At 31.4% G+C, this 21,076-nt stretch overlaps 3 protein-coding genes across 3 annotated transcripts; 2 read left to right on the forward strand and 1 right to left on the reverse strand.

Annotated features, from left to right (window-relative positions):
- Positions 1-1,528: 1,528 nt before the first annotated feature.
- Positions 1,529-3,303, reverse strand: LOC123202342 (actin-depolymerizing factor 2). Its single transcript, XM_044618223.1, has 3 exons — positions 3,146-3,303; positions 2,116-2,381; positions 1,529-2,027 (listed from the first exon to the last, which is right to left on the reverse strand). The coding sequence occupies exons 1-3, from the start codon at positions 3,146-3,148 to the stop codon at positions 1,877-1,879; spliced, it is 420 nt and encodes a 139-aa protein (XP_044474158.1). The 5' UTR covers positions 3,149-3,303; the 3' UTR covers positions 1,529-1,876.
- A 6,544-nt stretch (positions 3,304-9,847) lies between these two features.
- On the forward strand, positions 9,848-11,709 carry LOC123202012 (organelle RRM domain-containing protein 2, mitochondrial). Its single transcript, XM_044617712.1, has 3 exons — positions 9,848-10,071; positions 11,127-11,195; positions 11,292-11,709. The coding sequence occupies exons 1-3, from the start codon at positions 9,954-9,956 to the stop codon at positions 11,531-11,533; spliced, it is 429 nt and encodes a 142-aa protein (XP_044473647.1). The 5' UTR covers positions 9,848-9,953; the 3' UTR covers positions 11,534-11,709.
- An 837-nt stretch (positions 11,710-12,546) lies between these two features.
- LOC123202011 (arginine biosynthesis bifunctional protein ArgJ, chloroplastic) lies at positions 12,547-20,407 on the forward strand. Its single transcript, XM_044617711.1, has 17 exons — positions 12,547-12,920; positions 13,015-13,140; positions 13,933-14,056; positions 14,261-14,334; positions 15,308-15,352; positions 15,542-15,592; positions 15,688-15,756; positions 15,848-15,906; positions 16,124-16,193; positions 16,537-16,617; positions 16,700-16,786; positions 17,146-17,268; positions 17,510-17,572; positions 18,034-18,111; positions 18,186-18,331; positions 19,020-19,090; positions 20,170-20,407. The coding sequence occupies exons 1-17, from the start codon at positions 12,861-12,863 to the stop codon at positions 20,250-20,252; spliced, it is 1,410 nt and encodes a 469-aa protein (XP_044473646.1). The 5' UTR covers positions 12,547-12,860; the 3' UTR covers positions 20,253-20,407.
- The last annotated feature ends 669 nt before the right edge of the window (positions 20,408-21,076 follow it).

Raw genomic sequence — 21,076 nt, forward strand, 5'->3', positions numbered from 1 at the left:
TGAATTCATCAAATTTAGATAGCTTATCGGATAGATAGAAAGGGAAAATATGATCGGTTAACGATGATAGTTTAAAGTGAAAAGAGAAGATTATCAACACCAAAGATATTGGTCAAAGAGGCGAAGAAAAAAACTCTTGATTTAAGGGAAAAAATATGACTTTTTAAAGTTAGAAAACTTTAGATATATGTGAAATTATTAGTTTTTAAAATTTAGAGAAAAAAATATAATAAATTATATATTTTTTAATATTATTAACAAAATGATAATTTTACTCTTAAAAATTCTAATAACAATTTGTTCATAAGTAGATGTTTAAATTTTTAAAATGTTATAAATATATTTTTTAAATTACGCTAAAATTTAGGTGAAAAATAATCATTTTCAATATTAAATGTGGAAACATCTGGTTTATTTCCTCTACTAACCATATCAAAATGCGCAGCTTCAACTAACTTCAACTAATTCCCATCAACAAGAACACTCAATAAGAAATTATAGAAATGAGCGTTGGGCACCAATCCAAATTCTTGCTGCATCAACTGGGTTACACCTACAGTTTCATCGTATAAATCAAACATGGCATAACTCTCAATAAAAATCAAGAAAGTACTAGTATTACTTTGACAGCCAGATTCCTTGAACAAAGTGGGTGTGAAACTGGGCTGCTTTGAGGCCCAACTGAACAAGCCGAGTACAGAGCATTAATTTGCTTAGGCCGACGGTCTATTTCCCATCCAAGTTTTACTGTATTTCTAAAATCATATTCTCGAAACTTATAAAACTTAAAGTCTTATGTATAAATCAATTAAAATTATTTTTTTTTTAAAGATAAAAATAAAATTATAATTTTATTAATAATATTAAAAAAATAAAATTTATTATATTCTTTTATTAAATTTTAAAAATTAATAATTTTAATCATACTTATTAAAATTTTTTAACATTAAAAAGTCATATTTTTTTCTCTAAATCTATGTGTTTTTCTTGTCTTCTCTCCATCTAAAACATTGGCCGATATCTCCCTTTGTCCAAATATTTTCATCTACAAACAAATTTAGAGAGGAGAGATCTTCGTACTCTACCGCATGCTTGCCAATGTTTAAGATGAAAAAAAAAAAAGTTATCAACACAGAAAATGATGAACAAAGGAAAAAATAAAACCCTTAAATTTAGAAAAAAAAAATTGTAACATTTTGAAGTTTAAAAAAATAAAATTTTTAATTTTTAAAATTTAAGAAAAGGAGGGGAAAGGTGAATGTAATGAATTTTTTTTTTTAATATTATTAATAAAATTACAATTTTATCTTTATCTATAACAACAAATTTTAATAATAATTAACATATAAGTGAGATTTTGAGTTTTTTAAATTCTATAAATGTAAATTTAGAAACGCATCAAAACTTAGGATAAAAATAAAGTCCTCCAGCCATTAGCTTATAATAAACGCTTCAAGAACCAATATCAACTTAGTCCATATAGTAGTCTAAATAGTACAACACCAGCCAGTCAATCAACAAACAGAAGTTATAAAAGCTTGCCCCCTTGAATATTACAAAGTAAAATAACAAGGGTCAAATATTTAAATTTTCAAAACGAACTAAAGGTGAAACTAATAACCTCTCACAAACAGTTATATATGAGCTTGTAGAGAACATGCTACAAGATATTAAAACACATAGGTTCTATAAATAACAACTCACAAGATATACCAGAAACCAGAGATGCATATGCAAGATGAATAAAAGACTTTAATGGAAGAACTCGGAAACTGATAACATGGTAACCAAGTTCGCCATCCCACAAAATATAAACATTTCACTCGAGTAAAGAAGATTGAACAGAGGAACATTCTCATTGCAAGGCCATTCGAATTCAGTTGGCACGGCTTCTAAAGACATCAAGACCCATCTCAGTTGGATCAGTTGCTTGCAACTCTACCTGAATTCCATCAAGTTCTCTCTTAAATCTGTCTTTTGAGCTTGCATAGATCATCTTGCTTCTGACCCTTGATGTATCAGGGGACCTGCAAAGAAAAGAAACACAATATCAAGAAAACAGATAGATGAACTAAAAAGAATGCGTAAAAATAAAAACAGAAAAACTTGCATTACCATGCGATAAAGAAGATCCTGCTTTTCTGAACATTCTCTGGGGTCAGAAAATCAAAATCATAGACAGCATAACGGCATTCATCAGCTGGAAGGGCTGCGGTGAAATCCTCATAGCTCTGAGTTGGCTCACCAAGCTTCTCCACAATAACTTGCTTCTGTTTCTCCTCAATCTTGAAAACTATGAATCTATGAGTTCTTTTTGCCTTGAGCTCCAGAAACTTTAACTTGCAGTCATCATGCACAGCCATACCAGACGCTGCATTGGCCTGGAGTTGCCAAAATTCATATAATCAACTCAGGTCTCACTTTAAATAATGAATATCTCTAAATTGATGTTCAAAATCACTTATCACATGATAAATCACACCCAACTTGAAAATTATGAAACACTAACCAGATAGTCTGATAAACTCGAGATGTGTATATATTTTCGCAGAAAATTGAAACTTCAAAATCAAGTAAACAAAATTTACTTTAACATTCTTTTTCAGGTAAATTTTCCTCCATGTGAGGAAACGAGAAACACACATCAAACAGCCAAACAAATCAGATCCAAAAATTTAAAAAAAAATCATATTCCGTAATAGATATTAAAGAAGAAATTAAAAAATGAAATATATCAGATAAGTTCCAAAGCCGCCAGCAGAGTCAAGTAATTTAGTCGACAGATCGATAATATCTTTAATTAAATACAGTAAAATCGATTTAATCATACTATGTTCGATACAACTACTTATGATTCACATGTTGATTCAACATAATATCAAGATCAAACCAGATCTACGCCTTAAGAAACGAATAAGAACGAGCTGGGAGACCATATTTTCCCTCCAATTTTATGAAATCAGAAATATAGATAATACAAAATAGGTTCAAAATTCAGATCCAACAATAACCAACTCAAAGCAGACTAGCAATCCATTTGGATTTTACCAATACGGTAACCAAAAACATAGCAGAGAAACTGAAAGTGAATTAGTAAATTAAAAAAGAAAAAAGAAAAAAGAAAAAAGAGAGGTAAACAACTAACCATTTCTTCAGATTTTTTTTGAACGGAAAAGCAGAGGGAAAAACAATCGGCGAAGAAAGAGGAGAGAAAATGTAGAGAACCGAAGAGTCGCCTCCGATGACGATGGCCACGCAGCAATAATGAGGCGGCTTATATCGGATTGGTCTGGCAGGAGAGGAAAAATATCCTGAGAATATTGTACTCTAGATTTGCGTGTGAGTACACGTAGTCAAATCACGTGGTGCCACGTCGTGTACGTTTTAATAGAATCCACGTTCTAAATTTAGAGGCTGCTTAATGAGTTTTCTTAGCTCGGGATGATGCGGCTTCGCTCTTCTGGCTCTGAAGTTGTGGATCAAGTTTGACTTTGACTGTGAGAACGCACGGATGTTAAGAAATTCAATTGGTTTTTGAAATGTTGCTTGATTGATTTAAAATTTTGATATGATTTTTTATTTGAAAAATAAAAATACAAAAATTTTATTAAAAAATATATTCAAATCAACAAAACTATGGGTATAAAATTTGAATACAAAAAAAAATACATAGATAATATATCTCATATGATTAAAAGATTTTAAATTAAAGATAAAATAACATACCAATCACATAATAATACATCATCTATATACTGAGTTTGTATAATTAAAATGTATATATATAATATTATTTTATTCAAATAGATATTTTAAAAAATAAATAAAATAATGAGTAATACTACATACACTCATTTCGGATACACAAATATGTGCATACTTATATTTGTCAGCACATAATTCGGTAATACTTTATTTTTATTTAAAATCACTTAATCATATGATGACATATATAAATGTGTACGTATTTATATATTCAAAATAGGCACAGATAATTTTATTGTAAAATAATTTTAAATGTACTAACAAATACAAGTTTGAAATACTCCTAAGAGTAATGTTATGCGTACCTACTTTTAGATACATAAATAAATATACATATGATGTGTTATTATATAATTAAGTATTATTTTATCTTTAATTTAAAATTACACAATCACTTACTGACATATATTAAGTATATATTTAAAATAGATATATATAATTTTATTATAATCACAAACTGAGATAAAACTATTTGGTTAAATTTACCTAATAATTAAAAAATCATTTACCAAACAATAAAAAATTTTAATATAGATTTCGAAATACAATAAAACTATATACACTAATTTTGAATATTAAATTAGATAATATATTAATATATTATCATATAATTGATTTTTCTTTTATTAAATATAAAAAATAATTATATGATAATTTATTATCTTATTATTTAATTTGATACTAAAAAATTAGATATATATATATATTATTTCCCTTAGAAATACGTTATTTTACATCTTAAGGTAAAAAAAAAAAACCTTAAATCTATAAACTCTTTTCAAGGGCACTTAAAGGAGTTGAAATTAAAAGAAAATTGTTTTATACATTTGAAAAACAAATAAATATGAACAATAAAATTATGTATATATATTTGTTGTACATAGATAATATATCATCATTTGATTAGATAAATTTAAATTAAAGATAAAGTATATATGATAACCTTAAACAAAACTTACATCGACAAAATATATTAGAGATATTAGATTTATGCGTGCACATCCCACATTATGTTAGGATCCCAAGTGTAAGGTATGAGACTTGGATCCTACATTGGAAAGTATGGGCAACTAGTGTGAGGTTTATATGACCTTGGGCTCTCCCATCTCAATAGCTAACTTTTGAAGTGTGATTCTCCTACGGTTCGTATCATTTGGTATTAGAGCCATCACCACGTCTCCCAGTTGCAATTGTGCGGCGCGGGTGGTGACGTCGACATTGCAGTGTTCGCCTGGGGCTAGCAGGAAGCTAGCGCACAACCAGCCTGCGTGGGCGTCAGGGCTGCGGAGCATGGTGGTATGTTAGGATCCCAAGTACAAGGTATGAGACTTAGATCCCATATTGGAAAGTATGGACAACTAGTGTGGGGTTTATATGACCTTGGACTCTCCCATCTCAATAGCTAGCTTTTGAGGTGTGATTCTCCTAAGGTTCGTATCACATTATTATGGGATGCTGCATTATGAGTGGTTAGATAACACATGAACTTCTTAAACTATCAATACATGTTTTAGATAATAAAATTCAGAAACAAAACTATGATAAACTATATATCCAAAGAGTTTATCTATTAGACTAGAGATCTTACAGTAACATCTAATTATATCATAACATATCAGTTATATACTCAAATTATCTATAAAAATATATATACAATATTACTGAAAGCTAATACTTAAACTTGAATTCATTTTGTGTCAATTGTGGGCAAATATATACATATAATATTGTTCTGCTGGTACTTGGATTCTATCTTATGTCTATCCTGGTTGGGCTGTGCGGATGGCTGATAAGCTGGAGGGGAAAATAGGAAGATATTTGTTAGTGGTTGAGATAATGGCGTTGCATTAATAATGTAAAATTTGGAACTTTCAATGAGACCATTAAACTAGTTCATACCAAAAAAAAAAAAGTGTCGGAACACCTTGGATTGGGTCCATCTTCAAGATTCTCTCCATTTGTGCTTTAATCCAACGCTACCTTTTTCTTATTTTTGGATTTTAATAATTGCCTTCCAATCCACATTCATCCTCCCACTGTTTAAAATCACTTTATATATATAACCAATAAAATTAAAAATATTAATTAAAATAACCGTATTTTTTAATCTTATATATATATAATTGTTTTTTATTATACAAATATAATTATTTTTTAATTTAACTTTGTTTAAAAAAAAATTAAGATTTAGGGTTAGTTAGATAAATTGGTTGGTCGACCACGCATTGATTAATTAATTTTTAAAAATAAATTAATTAGTTAAGTGTTTAGCCAACTAGTCAACTATTTAACCAATCAATTTTTTAAAAATAAATTGGTTGATTAGGTGTTTGGTCAGTCGACCAACCACTAGGTCGATCTTCCCATCGTTAAAGTCACTAGAAATTTTCATATTTTCACTCTATGTCGCAGCTTTTGCTGGGTGAGTGGATGAGTTTTATGTCTTGATTTGATGAGTTTATGTTTAGTTGTGTGAGTCTTAGCTAGATAAATGTAAAACCCAAGGGTATTTTAAATATTTTATATTTTACACTATATATGTATAATAAAAAAAAGTTGGTATATATGCATACAAGAGAAAAAAATAGACTATTTTAATTAATATCTCATAAAACTATATATATTTATTTTAAGTACACAAATAGATATATATTTGATATGTGTCATCAAGTGATTTGATAAATTTGATTTAATGATAAAGTAACATGCAATCACATGATGACACATCATGTATGTATATATTTGTGTATTCAAAAATGAATATACATTGTATTGCTCTTTTTGAAATGATTAAGTAATTTTAAAATAAGAAAAAAATAATTTCTAAATATAATAATACATCATAGTTACAATATTCTACGATGTATACGATATAAATGTAAAACGATATGTATCGAATTAATACGTATTATATAATACAATACATATTATTAATACGAATCAATAAAACTTTTAGAGAAATTGATTATATAATTGAGATGTATATAAAAAATTTTAATTTTTTTAATGATGTTTGTGATATTTTTTAAAATAATAACGTATTAATTAAATTTTTTTATTTATTAAAAAATATATTATATAATACGATACAATATTTGATATATAATATAAAAAATTAAAATTTTAATAAATGATCGTATGATAAATCATTTATAAATATAATTATGGATTAAAAATATGAGTCCATAATATAAATCTTAAAATCTTTGGAAATAATTTCTTCCTAAAAAGTAGGTGAAAATGAAATACTTTAAGCCTGATTAAAGTTGAAAGGTCTTTTAAATCCGACCGTCCTATCTCACTTCACAATCTTGTTTCTTGCAATTATATCTAGATTTAATGTAAAAGCATTATAGCCGGTTTGATCTAAAAAGTTAAGGGTTCTTTTTTTTTGACATAGAATTTAAATATATATATACATATATATATATACATATATATATATATATATATAGAGATAAAACAAATTTATGAAAATAAAATATGTTTATAGTAGTTGAATCGTGTATTATATTATATTTTAAAATTTTAACTTTTTATTTCGTATATTGAATATTATATCGTATCGTATGATACAATTTTTAAAAATAATAATAAAAAATATAATTAACACGTTATTATTTAAAAAAATTCACAAACATCATTAAAAATTTAAGATTTTTTATATATATATCTCTATTTTATTATTTTCTTTAAAAAATATGTTAATCTATATCAGTAATATGAATCATATTACAAAATATATTTTGTATCATATAATATGTCTACTTTATCATACATTTTATAATACATATTATTTTTTATCTGTATCATATCGTATAATATAATATATATAGTATATTATAAAATTCTGATAATTATGTATGTGACATGCAACTAATATTTCACCTTGTTCAAACTAATGATACCGAATTGTAATGAGATGATAACTAGCATATGTGAAGAAATGTTTTATCCTAAGTTTGTTTCTACACTAAAGAATCTTCCTAAGGTATGATCGAAACCGTTTGTATACAAATGAGTGGATGTTTGCACTTCTGGCATATTTCCGAAATTTGAATATATGAGAACTATATTTGATTTGTGTTTCAAACTAATTGAAAATGCAAAAGAAATCATAAGAACGTGATAAGTAATGGTTTTTGGGTGGAGAAAAGAGTTTTAATTAACTGTTTGATAAAAATAGTAATGCATTCTCTTGAGTAGAGAGAAAGAGTACTAAGAGAATCAACATCTTAATCATCTACGATACTGATCGATATATTAATATTTATATTTTTTGATTCATACTTAAAAGAAAGTTAATGTACTCTTGATCGATATGAAGAAGTTTGTTGAACAATTGTATTAATCTCTTGAATGTTGTAATCGTGAGGATTTTAAGCATTTTATGTTAGTCTCATAACTAAATTTATCAAAAAAATTTCAAAACAAAAAATACAAATGAAATCTTACAATTTGTCAATTTACCCCTTGCATGCCCAATATACCAATATAAGGGCTTAGGTTATCCTTGTTTTAGGAGTTTTGGGTTTTAGACTTTTAGGATTTAAAAATTTAGGGTTTTATGGGTTTAGGGTTTTAGGTTTGATGGTTTACTATATTAATTTATACCTGATATGATAAAATATTATTTCATCTTATATTGTAAAATATCAATTTATTATACATAATAAAATATAAATTAATCCTTAAAACTCCATAATCGAACTACCCCCAAAAGTACAAAATGTATTCTTACAAAATCAACATGAAAATTGGAAAAAAACATCAATTTACAAATATTAATTTACCCTTTACATAGTTAAATAATAACCCATGATAAATATAATAAAGGCCAAACGACTATTTCCCACCCAAGGTTTGCCGTTTTCTCAAGTTTTCACTCTTTAACTATGGAAACACCAAACACCCACCCATGACCGGTTAGATTTAACAAAATCTTAACGGTGGTAAATTTAATCTCATTTTCCTCCCTAAAAGTTTAAAAACTAACAATTTTCCCTAAGCTAAGTTTGAAAAGATTATTTTTCCCCCATAGGGTTTATTTCCAAACCTTTTCACTTTCTCCGGTGCCATTGCCGACCGTTTTCCCCTCCCGACGGTTTCTCTTCCACCGACGGCCCCCCTCAACTCCACCCCAACCCATCCGACGCAAAGAGACGTCGTCTGGAAAGAGAAATTGTCTTCCCAGACGACGATGAGTCTTCTCGTCTTCGTCTAAGAAAACGAAGAACTTCGTCTTCCTCGACAAAGTTCTTCCTCTTCCACGACTTCTCCGACGTTGATCGGACGTCTAAATGGGAGGAAAGAGATCGTCAGAAGGAGAGGATGCTTCGGGAGGGAGAGGTCGTCGGCAATGGAGCCGGAGATGTCTCTGGAGATTTCAAAACAAAACCCTAGGGTGAAACTGTGATTTTTTAAAACTTAGGCTGAAGGAAAATTTTAGTTTTTAAAGTTTAGGGGGGCAAAAGAGGTTCTATTTTAGTTTATTTTTAATATTATAGAGAAAATTATGATTTTACCTTTACCACCGTTAGAGTTTTGTTAAATCTAACCGATCATGAGTGAGTGTTTGATGTTTCCATAGTTAAAGGGTGAAAACTTGAGAAAACGACAAACCTTGGGTGGGAAATAGTCGTTTGGCCTATAACAAAATATCAAATAACCCTATCCATGATAAACTATTAATTTAACCCCATATGTTAAAATATACCAAAAAACCCATATGTTTTTATTATTCTTCATTTTGAAACATAATTCAAATCTAATATTCAACTCACCATAAAATAATATACCATCAATAAATAAATGAAATTTTAAGTTAATATTCATGTATTTATCTCATTATAAGAATCTTCCTTCTTTAGAATCGAAATCGTGATATTGAAATTTGAGTGTGAGGGTAAAAATGCGAATTTTTAAGCTTGTAAAGTGCGGTTGCGATTTTGTTGATGTAGCCAGACTTTTTTTGTTGATAAAACCCTAGGAGACGAGGTGAAGGATAGCTTTGGTATTAAATAGAGGTTTTGGTCATATCTGTATTAAAAAAAGGTTAGTTTCTTTTAAATACCTCATGGTCGTGTTTGCACCGTATTATTCGTTTCTAGAGGTTTCAACTGGTTCCTTAAACCCTAAAGTCTTTTCACCGCCATTTTTGGGAATCGCAGAATCCAATAGTTGATTCAATGGCGTTCGCTTCCAGTTTTCGTCGCGTTCTCAGCTCTGGCTCTTCTATTCTCCAATCTCAACTTGCGACCACTCGTTTCAATTCAACTCTAACCAGCCCTAAACTCTTCGTCAGTGGTAATTGTTGCTTGCTTTACTCTGCATAGTTGTTTCTTCTTTTAATTTTTCTACGGTTCATTAGCGAGCCTCGATCTTTAAAATTTATTGATGTTATATTATTACTTAATAATGATGTCGTTACTAAGGAGTTGCTGCGCTGATTTCATTGCAAATACAATTAGGTTGTTCAATTAGCAGTAGTATGAGATTGGGAGTAGAAATTTATAGATATGTAACTAACTTTGAATTTACTAAAAGAATTGGAAGGATAATACTAAAGATGAGTAGCCCTAGATCTCTGAGCTTTAAATGTATCTGTAAGTTTTGTGAATTTTTTGTGTTCTGGTATGTTAATCGGCCTCTTATACCCATTAAGATATTGGAAGCAAGAGTGTCTACAATGAAGGAAAAAAATATACGCCGTTTTGGCAGGTTATTTACTGGTTTATCGAATGTTTCTTATACATGACCAACCTTTGGCTTAAGGGAGTCTTTTCAGGGAAGTCAGTGTAATACAAAGACCTAGAAATTATTTAATCAAGCCACAAAATCTGAAAGCAAGGTTGTTCTTGCTGTCTGTTATAGTTCCTCGAGCATTTTTGTGGTGCATACGGGGATTCAAACTCCCTTTGGTAGTTATCAAAGTGTTTGGGAAAACTCAGTTAGAATGAAAAGTAGATAGTATTGCTAGTCTGAGTTAAGTAGGTTCCTAATCATGCTTGGGATCGTGGTCTAATTTTAAAATTACATGATGCTGTTCTCTTGCATCTTTAATTTGTACGTTCTCTTTACTGAAATACCTCATCTTTTACTGTAGTGGATTTGCTTGAAACCCTGGTTTTCATTGACATACACTATACAAAAGCATCCCTTATCCTTGCACTAGTGATATGCCACCCCCCCAAAAAAAAATTTTTTGTCTTATTTTATTTTTAAAGGTGAAAGCTATTGATTTATGACTCTGCATTGTTTATGGTAAATATATTTCTTTAAGCATATCACTGAAAATCCCCTTTTGATAGGATCTAGACAGTTGTAGGTTTTCACTAAACTTCCATCTTGGTATTAAGCAGGTTTATCAAGACTTACAACTGATGAAAAACTTAAGGAGGCATTTTCTTCATTTGGCCAGCTTGTTGATGGTAAGTTAAAACTTGAAATTAAATTTTTGGTTATATTTACATCAATTATCATTGTTTCACTTACATCCTATACTCTATAATCTATTCGTTCCGCAGCAAAAGTTATAACAGACAGAGTGTCTGGAAGATCAAAGGGGTTTGGTTTTGTTACCTATACGACCATAGAGGAAGCTGAGCAGGCAAGAGAAGGAATGAACGCAAAGTTCTTGGATGGATGGGTTATTTTTGTTGACCCTGCCAAACCAAGGGAGGTGAGACCACCTCCTCCTCGTCAACCAGAATCGCAACCCTCTGAGACAGGTTTCAGAGTAAACAAGACTATTGGATGGTCTGGATGATTTTAGGTGGTTGATGGTACTCATCAAACTAGAGGACTTTTGACAGAATGCACTCAGCTACAATCTCTAAACATAAAATCTTGTATTCATGGACATGAGGGATATTTGGACAAAACTTTTGTTGGATTGGTGGTCATAATTTATTTATGGTTTATCAATTGATTCGTTTTGGATGATGAGAACCTAGCACTTTTATTCACTATCGGTCTGTGTTTGTCCACCTCCGCGTAATTGTAAGATTATATCCATCCTTTTGGTTCCTGTTTAAAAGCAAAATCCTGGAAAGTAGTCATAGCTCAGTTTCTTAGATAAATGTTTTATTATGCAGTTTTAGATAAACTCTATAATTATGTCTGTCAGATTCATTTTGCTCGAAAACGTTTGATGTGAATTAAAAGAAGAAAGTTTTTGTCATATTTGTGAAATTTAATTTACCTGATACAGTGATTATGAGTTTGTTTATTGTGTTTTGAGTTTATTTATCTAATCAATATGATTGGTCCTTAGTTTAAAGAAGAAAAATTAGTTAAAATGAGGGGGGTGGTTTGTTTTCAAAAACAACAAAATTTGCATTTAGGGATGACATAAATCCTTCAAAAGGAGCACATTGGAAATCAAGAAAAACAGTTATCGTCCAGAAGATCACTAGTTTGTCCACCGAATTCATCCATTTGATTCTTCTAATAGCTTGAGAGGCCGGATATTCTAATTCTCGTCTTTGACATGTAATGTAAATTTTTACTTGTTTTTGATACAAGAATGATGGATAAATATTTATAATAATTTAAAAATTTTTAAAATATTTTAATATATAAAAATTTTAAAAATATATAAGAGAGTGAACAAATTGAAAAAGGAATTAGTCAAAGAAAAAATGAGTTAGAGATATATTTTTCTTTGTTTTCATCAGAATTATGATTGTATAGATTTTAGTTATTTTTATCCCTGTATCCTCGGATCCCAGATTTGGTTTGCCGGACAGAATATTTCCCTCCACTTGTATTGCCACAAACAATTTGGTCAAATATGTCACTTGGTAACTATGCTTCGAATAAAGCTCTTCGCGTGTGTGCTATCGAGTAAAGAAGAAAAATAATGGATTTGAACACGACCCCGTTAAATTAGCCTGGAGTCTCCCTCTCCCGTATCGATAAAAATATTGGAAATAGAAATTTTCTAGTTAAATGTTTTTCAAAGTAACAAATAAAAAACGAAAAGCCCATGTATAAGCTAGTCTACCTGTGAAAGCTCTGCGTAAACCCTAAGCTGCCACTGTAACACTGCAACTAAGTTTTGCCTTGCTGAATTTCTAACATCTCAGACAAGAATGCATTCGTGTATTATCCAGTACGTTCCTGTAAAACTCCCGCATTTATTTGCTCCCAAGGTTTGTTATCAATCCTTCAATAATTTATGATTTCTTAAAACGCGAATTGATAATTAACTAATATTTTCAATAATGAAACAAACTCTTCTTGCAGATGACGACTTCATTTGGTTCGTCTCAACGAGATAATAGAGTTTGTGCCGTTTCATCGAGCTTGAAAGAGGCGTCAAAGTACATACCAGCTGCTCCTATTTTACTGCCTGAAGGACCATGGAAGCAAGTTAGTGCTCTACTATAATCATCAAACCATCTGTGTTTTCTTTTATTAATTAAAATTATTCAGATTACTTTTCATGTATGTAGAAGCAACAAAAATATTAATGTTAATGTGGATGTTGCAGAGAAAAGGTTTTTCTAGTTTTCAGTTAAGATGCTAATGACAGTGCTGCTACAGTTTATAATTTGTGGTGTAGAGCACGGGAATTGAGTGTTTTCAGAACCAGAACATTGTCTTTATGATGGTTGTACCGCGAATTTGACCTTGTAATTGCTACATTTATTTATATGATTATACCGACTCAATATTTTCCTTGAATAGTTTTACTGATTTTATCGCATGATCTGTGAAACATTTATATAGTAATACATTTTGAAGTAATATTTTGTTTAAACCAATATTCTAATCTTAAATTCAGCATTATATAAAAAGCAAGAAGCATTTAGAAGAAGCATTTAGATTAATCATGTATATATAAAGGTAGTATGTATAGAACTTGTCTGATGTAGTATTGTTTTGTCTTCATTTGTGTCACAAAAATTTCTTGTGAACGTGTTCTAATTTATGTGTGGTCATTAACATTATTTTGTTGTATGAGTTGCATGCAGTTTTATCAATTCAACAGCTGCCAATCTGTTGGAATATTCATGAAGTTCTTCCTGTCTAATTTTATAACATGTCAAAGGCATTTTACACTCCTACCAACAACAATGCAATTAGTACTATGTTTTATTATTTGATATTATTTATGATTGAAATCCTTGCTGATTAATTTTATGACCATGGAGAGTGTAGATTCCTGGTGGAGTTACTGCAGCAGAGGGGTTTAATGCTGCAGGTATTTTTGGAGGGCTGCGTGCCAAAGGAGAGAAACCAGATCTGGCACTTGTTACTTGTGATGTTGATGCGATATCTGCAGGTTAGCTTTCATTTTTGCAGATTGTACATGCATTTGTTTGTTCACTTGTCCTAGAGTTGCTTAGGAATATTGTTTTTCTTGCAGCCGCATAATTTAGGTTCTATTGTGAAAATAATTTTACTATTTTTGATCAAGATGTGTTTGGATGTTTAAGAATAAAGTCCACTTTCCATTATTCAATTAATTTGTATCATAACTCTACAGGGGCATTCACTACAAATGTGGTTGCTGCTGCACCAGTTATATACTGCAAAAAAGCATTGAACATTTCAAAAACGGTATGATAAGAGTATTGTATATGGGATGATGATAGCTAAAGAAAGAGATACAAACTTCATGTGCAAATTTCTTTTGTGATTAAGTAAAACAAATCATTAAAACAATTCAGGGATTTTATACCAGCTTCAAAATGATAACGATTGGATTGAAGAGCTGTTCTTTTATGTGCACGATGCCTTAACTTTATATCTACTAGGCATTGGCTTCCTCTTTCATCTATTGGCAGCATTGCATCTGCCGTTTTTAGTGTGTGTCTGTATATGTATCTTTCATTTGGCTTAATTATATGGGGGTTCTTTGCTCTGGACCTCCTGAGCTTCATTTATCTTCAGACTTGGAAGTGTCAGCTGTTGGATGCATACAAGGGTAATATTTGTATGCTTTTTAAAATTATTAATATGTAGAATAGCAACAGTTTTACTGACCCAAAGTATTCTGCAAAGAGCCATTAGCAAAGTTAACTGTACTTTCTCATGTGTGTATGATTTTTTCTCACTGTTCTCCATTCTCTCTCTTTCAAAACTGTCAGGCATTAGCACTTCTCGTCTTATACTGACCATATTTTCTTCATAATATTCCTAGTATTTTCAATTTCTCAATTGTGTTGTTTCTTGTATTTTTCATTTATCACACTGGAACTTAAGTTCTGCTCAACTTTTGATCTGTTACTCAATACCTATCCATTTAGAAAGGGTTTTCATATTGTGAGTGACATTTCAACTTAGTATAAACTATGTTCAGGATGCCCAGAGTAGGGAATCACCTTGTTATATTCATATTTTTACCCTTAAAATATGTACATACAAAAATCTTACACTGCGAAAAAGTATCAACCAGCAAATCTGATACTATATTGGGATTGCAAATGTTTATTCACTTTTTCATTAATATGGCCACAACTTAAGAATTTATAGCATTTGTTATTATGTTTACAAAATTATTTACTAGTGACTAAATTTTGTTTTTGTCCAGGCTCGTGCAGTGTTAATAAATGCTGGTCAAGCCAATGCAGCAACGGTAAGCTGTATCACAATTAGAAGATGTTTCATAAATACTTCTTGTCAATACATCATGTGCTTCTTTTCTTTACTAAATAAAAGAACATAGTGTTTTTCCTTATCTCATTTTGGATATGGTTCTGTTAGTCTACTCTTATGATGTGCTGTTGCTAGTGTCCATGGCTAACAGATCTTTTAATGCTTACAGGGTGATGCTGGCTACCAGGACGTTGTAGAATGTGCCAACACTGTTGCTATGGTGTGTCACTCCAGACTGACTGAACTCCATTTCCATGGTAGTCTTGAATATGCTGGGTTTTTGTTCACTTTTTATAGTCATTGCTATAATTGCAGCTACTAAAAATGAAGCCAGAGGAAGTTTTAATTGAATCCACTGGTGTAGTTGGTCAACGAATAAAGAAGGTTAACAATATAACTATATTTACATTCCACAAATTATTTTGATGATGTAGTATGCCTTACAATTTTATGGTATTGATACATTGGTTTGCAGGATGCACTTCTAAACTCGCTTCCAAGATTAGTTAATTCACTTTCATCTTCTGCTGAGGGGTAATTGCACTCCACAGCAACCCTTTTTTCTAAATTTAGGGATGAGATCTGGCTGCTTTGGTTTTATTGATCTCTTCAGTAAATATTTTACTATTATTTTTTCACCTTTTGTTTATTACTTTGTTTTTGTCTAAATCAAGTGGCTTTAAATGATCAGCTGTGTCCTTTGGCTTCTTGTTTCTTTAGGCATTATTGAATGTTTTCAGTGGATGTGCAGGGCAGATTCAGCAGCTGTGGCAATAACGACAACTGACCTCGTGAGGAAGAGTGTTGCAGTTGAATCTCAGGTACATGAAACTTTTTTGCAGATCACTCTGTGCATTCCATAATTTATATATCAGTTATGTACAATACCAAAATTGGTCAATAAATTAATGGTAGCAGGAAGTTGATATGTATTAGTATGCATGTTACACACTGTGTCTCCAGATTTTGGGAATATTAATATCAATACTGAAAAACAAAGTCATTATTGCAGGTTTTTACATATTGTTGTGTTTGAAAATAATATGCATGTTCAGGAATCAACATTAAACCCCCATGATCTCCTAAAAGTCCTGAATTTAGCAGACACGAAACTCTTGAAAATAGACACTTTGCAAGCTCTCATATTAAATGTCAATTGAACAGGTTGGAGGGAAAATTATACGAGTTGGGGGAATGGCAAAAGGTTCTGGGATGATTCACCCAAATATGGCTACCATGCTTGGTGTAAGTCTCTTCTGGTGCTTCTTGCTTGAAACTAACTATAAACATATTTTGGTTGTATTCTATAATGTGGTATTTGTTTCAGGTTGTAACCACTGATGCACTTGTTAATTCTGATGTATGGAGAAAAATGGTGCAAGTAGCTGTTAACCGGAGTTTTAACCAAATTACTGTGAGTAGCTTAATTGCTTCATGAGTTTTGTTACTGGAAGTAGGAGAGTTAACTGTCTACTTGCTTCTCACTGGATTGTTTATTTGTAAATTCCCAAGATCTGTAGAATTGTTTACATACAGTGAGTCAATAGCTATATATCTTTTCATATCTTAATTGCATGTTAAATAATCTAAGATTGTTTACATTTAAGCACTCACACACATAAAAATTAGTTCTATCTCCGATGACTTATTGCTTTGGCAAATATATATCCCTTTTCTTTCTTTTCTTATGGTATGGTTTTATAACATTCCCTCTTAGGTAGATTATTGCTATGTTTATATATTTAGGCTGGTTTGCTTATGATTTTGCTATAGGTGGATGGAGATACTAGTACCAATGATACTGTCATTGCTTTGGCCAGTGGATTATCTGGGGCAAGCAGAATATCTTCAGTTAACTGTAATGAGGCTATGCAACTTCAAGCGTGCCTTGATGCAGTAAGTTTGGGTCACTGAAGGTCCATACCTATTTTCCAATCTGGTGAATATGTCTATAATTCTAACCCTTCCTCGGCAGTCTAATCATTCTCAAGCATTATTATTATACCAACTGTTTGGGTGAACTTGTAGGAATTTTCCTACTTGTTGGGATTGGGGGTGGCATGTGATTTGTCTGTGATATTTGTGGAATGATTGATGTGTTGAATCTATCAGAACTTTGATACTTCTCCTTTCTCAGGTAATGCAAGGTCTTGCCAAATCTATAGCTTGGGATGGAGAAGGAGCGACTTGCTTAATTGAGGTTTATATCATATTTAAAGATTTTTTTATGCATGTCGGAATTTTAAATTGCATTCAATTTAATACTTGTACTGAATGTGGCAAATGCAAAATTCAGTTCCGAAAAAACCTGTGTATATGAGAACAAGAAAATAGGAATATTAATTATAAATTTCTTATGTTATATGATTTCAAACTTGTTTTTCCTTCTGGTCTTCCCCATAGATATGTTGGATTAATGTTTTAGTAATGTTGAGTTCTTGTCAGCTCATATTTTCATGTGTACTTTTTGTGTAGATATGTTGGATAATGTACTTTCATGGAATTTAAACCTTCCTCTTCTACATTTCTATAATAACTTGAACTGTTCATTGCATTTGGAAATTTGTTTTTCTTTTTTAAGAGGTTTTCTTGTGTATATACCAGAGTTGGAGATGACGTTGGAGATTTTCTGGCTTTGTTAATTTGAAGTTCATGCTGTAGGTCACAGTAATTGGTGCTGATAGTGAGGTTGAATCAGCAAAGATTGCACGGGCAGTTGCGTCGTCTTCTCTTGTAAAGGCATGATATCTGACGTAAAATTCTATTTGACACTTAAATTCTGTTAGTTGATTAATTCTCAATGATATTGTCAGGCTGCTGTATATGGTAGAGATCCAAATTGGGGACGCATTGCATGTGCTGCAGGATATGCTGGGATTTCTTTTGACCTGAATAAGCTGCGGATAATGCTTGGGGATATTTTACTCATGGATGGTGGGCAACCGCTTCCTTTTGACAGGTGAAGTTTAAGCCCCCTTTTTTTTTTTTTTTCAAAAATCAAAACCTTGTAAATTGTTTAGACCACACACCACACGCCCCCCCCAACCCCAATTTTTCTTCTTATTATTAAAATTTTTGATATGTGTGACAGATGCTTAACCTCCTTTTCTGTGTGAAAACCATCCATTTCATGCACCTTAGATTTCTGATCCACTTTGTGGAAGGAATTTTTTCCAATTCATCATCATCTGATAGGTTTTTGAAAATTTTACGAAATTTAGCTACGATTCTTTATCCAAATTTTGCCTGTTATTAAGTGTGAGACAAATTGACTCCATTATTTTCTAATTTTATTGAAAGAGTGCAATGATTCTTGATCTTTATGAGCAGACATAATTTCTATTGTTTGAAGGATATCTGTTTAGCCAAAGTTCCTGGAGTTGGCACATTTTATTTGCCATTGTCTTAAGTTGTATATTTTTTAATTATTGTAATGTCCAGCCATGAACTTTTATATATTCTACTTGCCAGACCTAGAGATCTAGGTGCATCTCTGTATGCACTTATAGATAAGGCTGGAGAGGAAGGGCCATACGTGTCTTTTTTTTTTTAATTTCTACTGAAATTTGCGTTTTTCCCATTCCTTTCAGAATATGAGTTTTATCTTTTAATCTATAGCGTCTTGAAGTAACACAAGACTTTTTCAGGGTCGCAGCTAGCAACTATCTCAAGAAGGCTGGTGAGATCCATGGTACTGTAACAATCCACATATCCGTCGGTAAGCTTCATAATATTTGCCCCACACATAGGGCTGGATCCGAGCCGAGCCAAGCTCGGTTCGAGCCCGAAACGAGATCGGCTAAGCTGAGCTCGAGCTGGCTCGAGTTGGCTCGGTATATTTTTTTTTAAATTTTTTATACAAAACGACGTCGTTTTGATAAGAAAAAACGAGACGAGCCGAACGCGAGCCCGAAACGAGCTGAGCTGAGCTCAAGTCGAGCTCGAGCCGAACTCGAGCTGGCTGCGAGTCGAGCTCGGCTCGGCTCGAATCCAGCCCTACCCACACACATACCTTTGTCATTCGTTCCATGATAAAAGTATAACACATCTTCATACTTTGCATCTACAACTTCAAATGCTACAGAGTACAGAGTTACATTGAACATTATTTGCAGTAGTATGGTAACTACGGTTAGATTTGAATCAAGCTTGCTTGAGTTTGGCTCAAGTGAATTCAAGCGTGAGCTCGAGTCCAAGAGTTAAATATTTTTAAGCTTGAACTTGAGGTTTAGGAGTATTTAGTTCACTAAGCTTATAAGCCTAAAAAATTTCGATACAAATCAACTAACACAATGTTGTTTTAGTAATTTTTTATTTGACTATAGTATTTAATCTAGTTTGAATTCGAGTTTGGTTTAGTTTGACTTCTTTCAAATGAGCCGAACTCAAATGACTTTTAGGTGAGCTCGAGCTCAAGCTTAATAATACACAAGTCAAGTCAAACTCGAGCTTAGCTGAACTTGAACTAGGTTCGGCTCGGCTTAAATGTAGCCCTAAGTTGGCAAGATATTTACTTGTGTATTATTATAAAGAGCTAATCGGCTTTCTGTATGAGCCTTGTCTTCCTGGTTTTGCTGCAGCTTGGCCTGCCACTACTACATTTTTTTATGTGCACAAAGTCTGCTTACAATTTTTGCGCCTTCTCATACATAAATGCTATGTGTGGAGTCCGTAATTTGCCATCTCAGTGTATAATTAAAGAAGTGCAAATGATGGCTATTAACAGTAAATAATTGTATGCTGTCACAATTACAGCTACCGTGAACGTCTATAATTTGTCTTTCTTTGTTCCAACAGGTGATGGACCTGGAAACGGGCGAGCGTGGGGCTGCGACTTAAGTTACGATTATGTGAAAATAAACGCAGAATACACAACATAGAAGATTTTTATTTTTATTTTTTTTGAGAAAAACTTTTCCCATTTTGGAAATAGCATGTGATGTAATCAAGGACTGTTACCAAAAACATTCGACAATGCTTAATTATGTTGTCATAATTGATTGAACACATCATGTTCAACATGCTTGAAGACTAAGCAACTTCCCTTAGAAAGACTTTGAAGGGATAGTTTGAGTTTAAAAGACAAAAAGAAATTATATATATAAAAAAGTATAGATATTATAGATATAAGGTTTTTTTTACGATATTTTATGATTAAACTTTTGAAACTAGTAAACTTAAAATTTGATTTATTTAGTATAATTAATTCAACTTAAAAAAGATGATGTGATTAAGGCAGATTCTTCTTGTTTTTATTTTTTTTATTAAAAGAAAAAAGACTTCCTTTGTAAGACTTGGTTGGTGAATAAGAAATCCGTAAATCTATATGTCGAACATTGATTGAGAATGGATCTCTATTATGGCGTTTATAAGTGACCATAAATAAGCTAGGATTCTATTGTAAATCAATCATTCGGTAACCTGCGAGTAAAAACCAACATCAACTAAAGACAAAGGATGAAATCCCCAAAAAAATCTAATTTCGATAAAATTATATTTATAATTGTTGTGATTAAATAATTTTAAATTATAAATAAAATAATATTTAATTATATAATAATATGTTATAATTTATGTTTATACATTTGTGTACTACTAGTGCAATTTTCAAAAGGCTACCAACATCCTGAAATCTAACCTGACTTGAAAAGAGTATCAACAGGCTGCTCTCCCAGGTCTGGAAGGACAAAACCAAATAGACAGA

This window comes from Mangifera indica, chromosome 18 (genome assembly GCF_011075055.1).
Source record: "Mangifera indica cultivar Alphonso chromosome 18, CATAS_Mindica_2.1, whole genome shotgun sequence".
NCBI lineage: Eukaryota > Viridiplantae > Streptophyta > Magnoliopsida > Sapindales > Anacardiaceae > Mangifera > Mangifera indica.

What these genes read in the sequence shown, in the direction of transcription:
- LOC123202342 (XM_044618223.1), bottom strand. An exon ending in AGGATCTTCTTTATCGCATG is followed by an intron (nt 2,028 to 2,115) that starts GTAATGCAAGTT and finishes TTTTCTTTGCAG; the next exon opens with GTCCCCTGATACATCAAGGG.
- LOC123202012 (XM_044617712.1), top strand. Translation starts at nt 9,954, where the DNA reads ATGGCGTTCGCTTCCAGTTTTCGTCGCGTTCTCAGCTCTGGCTCTTCT. An exon ending in CCCTAAACTCTTCGTCAGTG is followed by an intron (nt 10,072 to 11,126) that starts GTAATTGTTGCT and finishes GGTATTAAGCAG; the next exon opens with GTTTATCAAGACTTACAACT. An exon ending in ATTTGGCCAGCTTGTTGATG is followed by an intron (nt 11,196 to 11,291) that starts GTAAGTTAAAAC and finishes TTCGTTCCGCAG; the next exon opens with CAAAAGTTATAACAGACAGA.
- LOC123202011 (XM_044617711.1), top strand. Translation starts at nt 12,861, where the DNA reads ATGCATTCGTGTATTATCCAGTACGTTCCTGTAAAACTCCCGCATTTA. An exon ending in CGCATTTATTTGCTCCCAAG is followed by an intron (nt 12,921 to 13,014) that starts GTTTGTTATCAA and finishes CTCTTCTTGCAG; the next exon opens with ATGACGACTTCATTTGGTTC. An exon ending in CAACCGCTTCCTTTTGACAG is followed by an intron (nt 18,332 to 19,019) that starts GTGAAGTTTAAG and finishes AGACTTTTTCAG; the next exon opens with GGTCGCAGCTAGCAACTATC.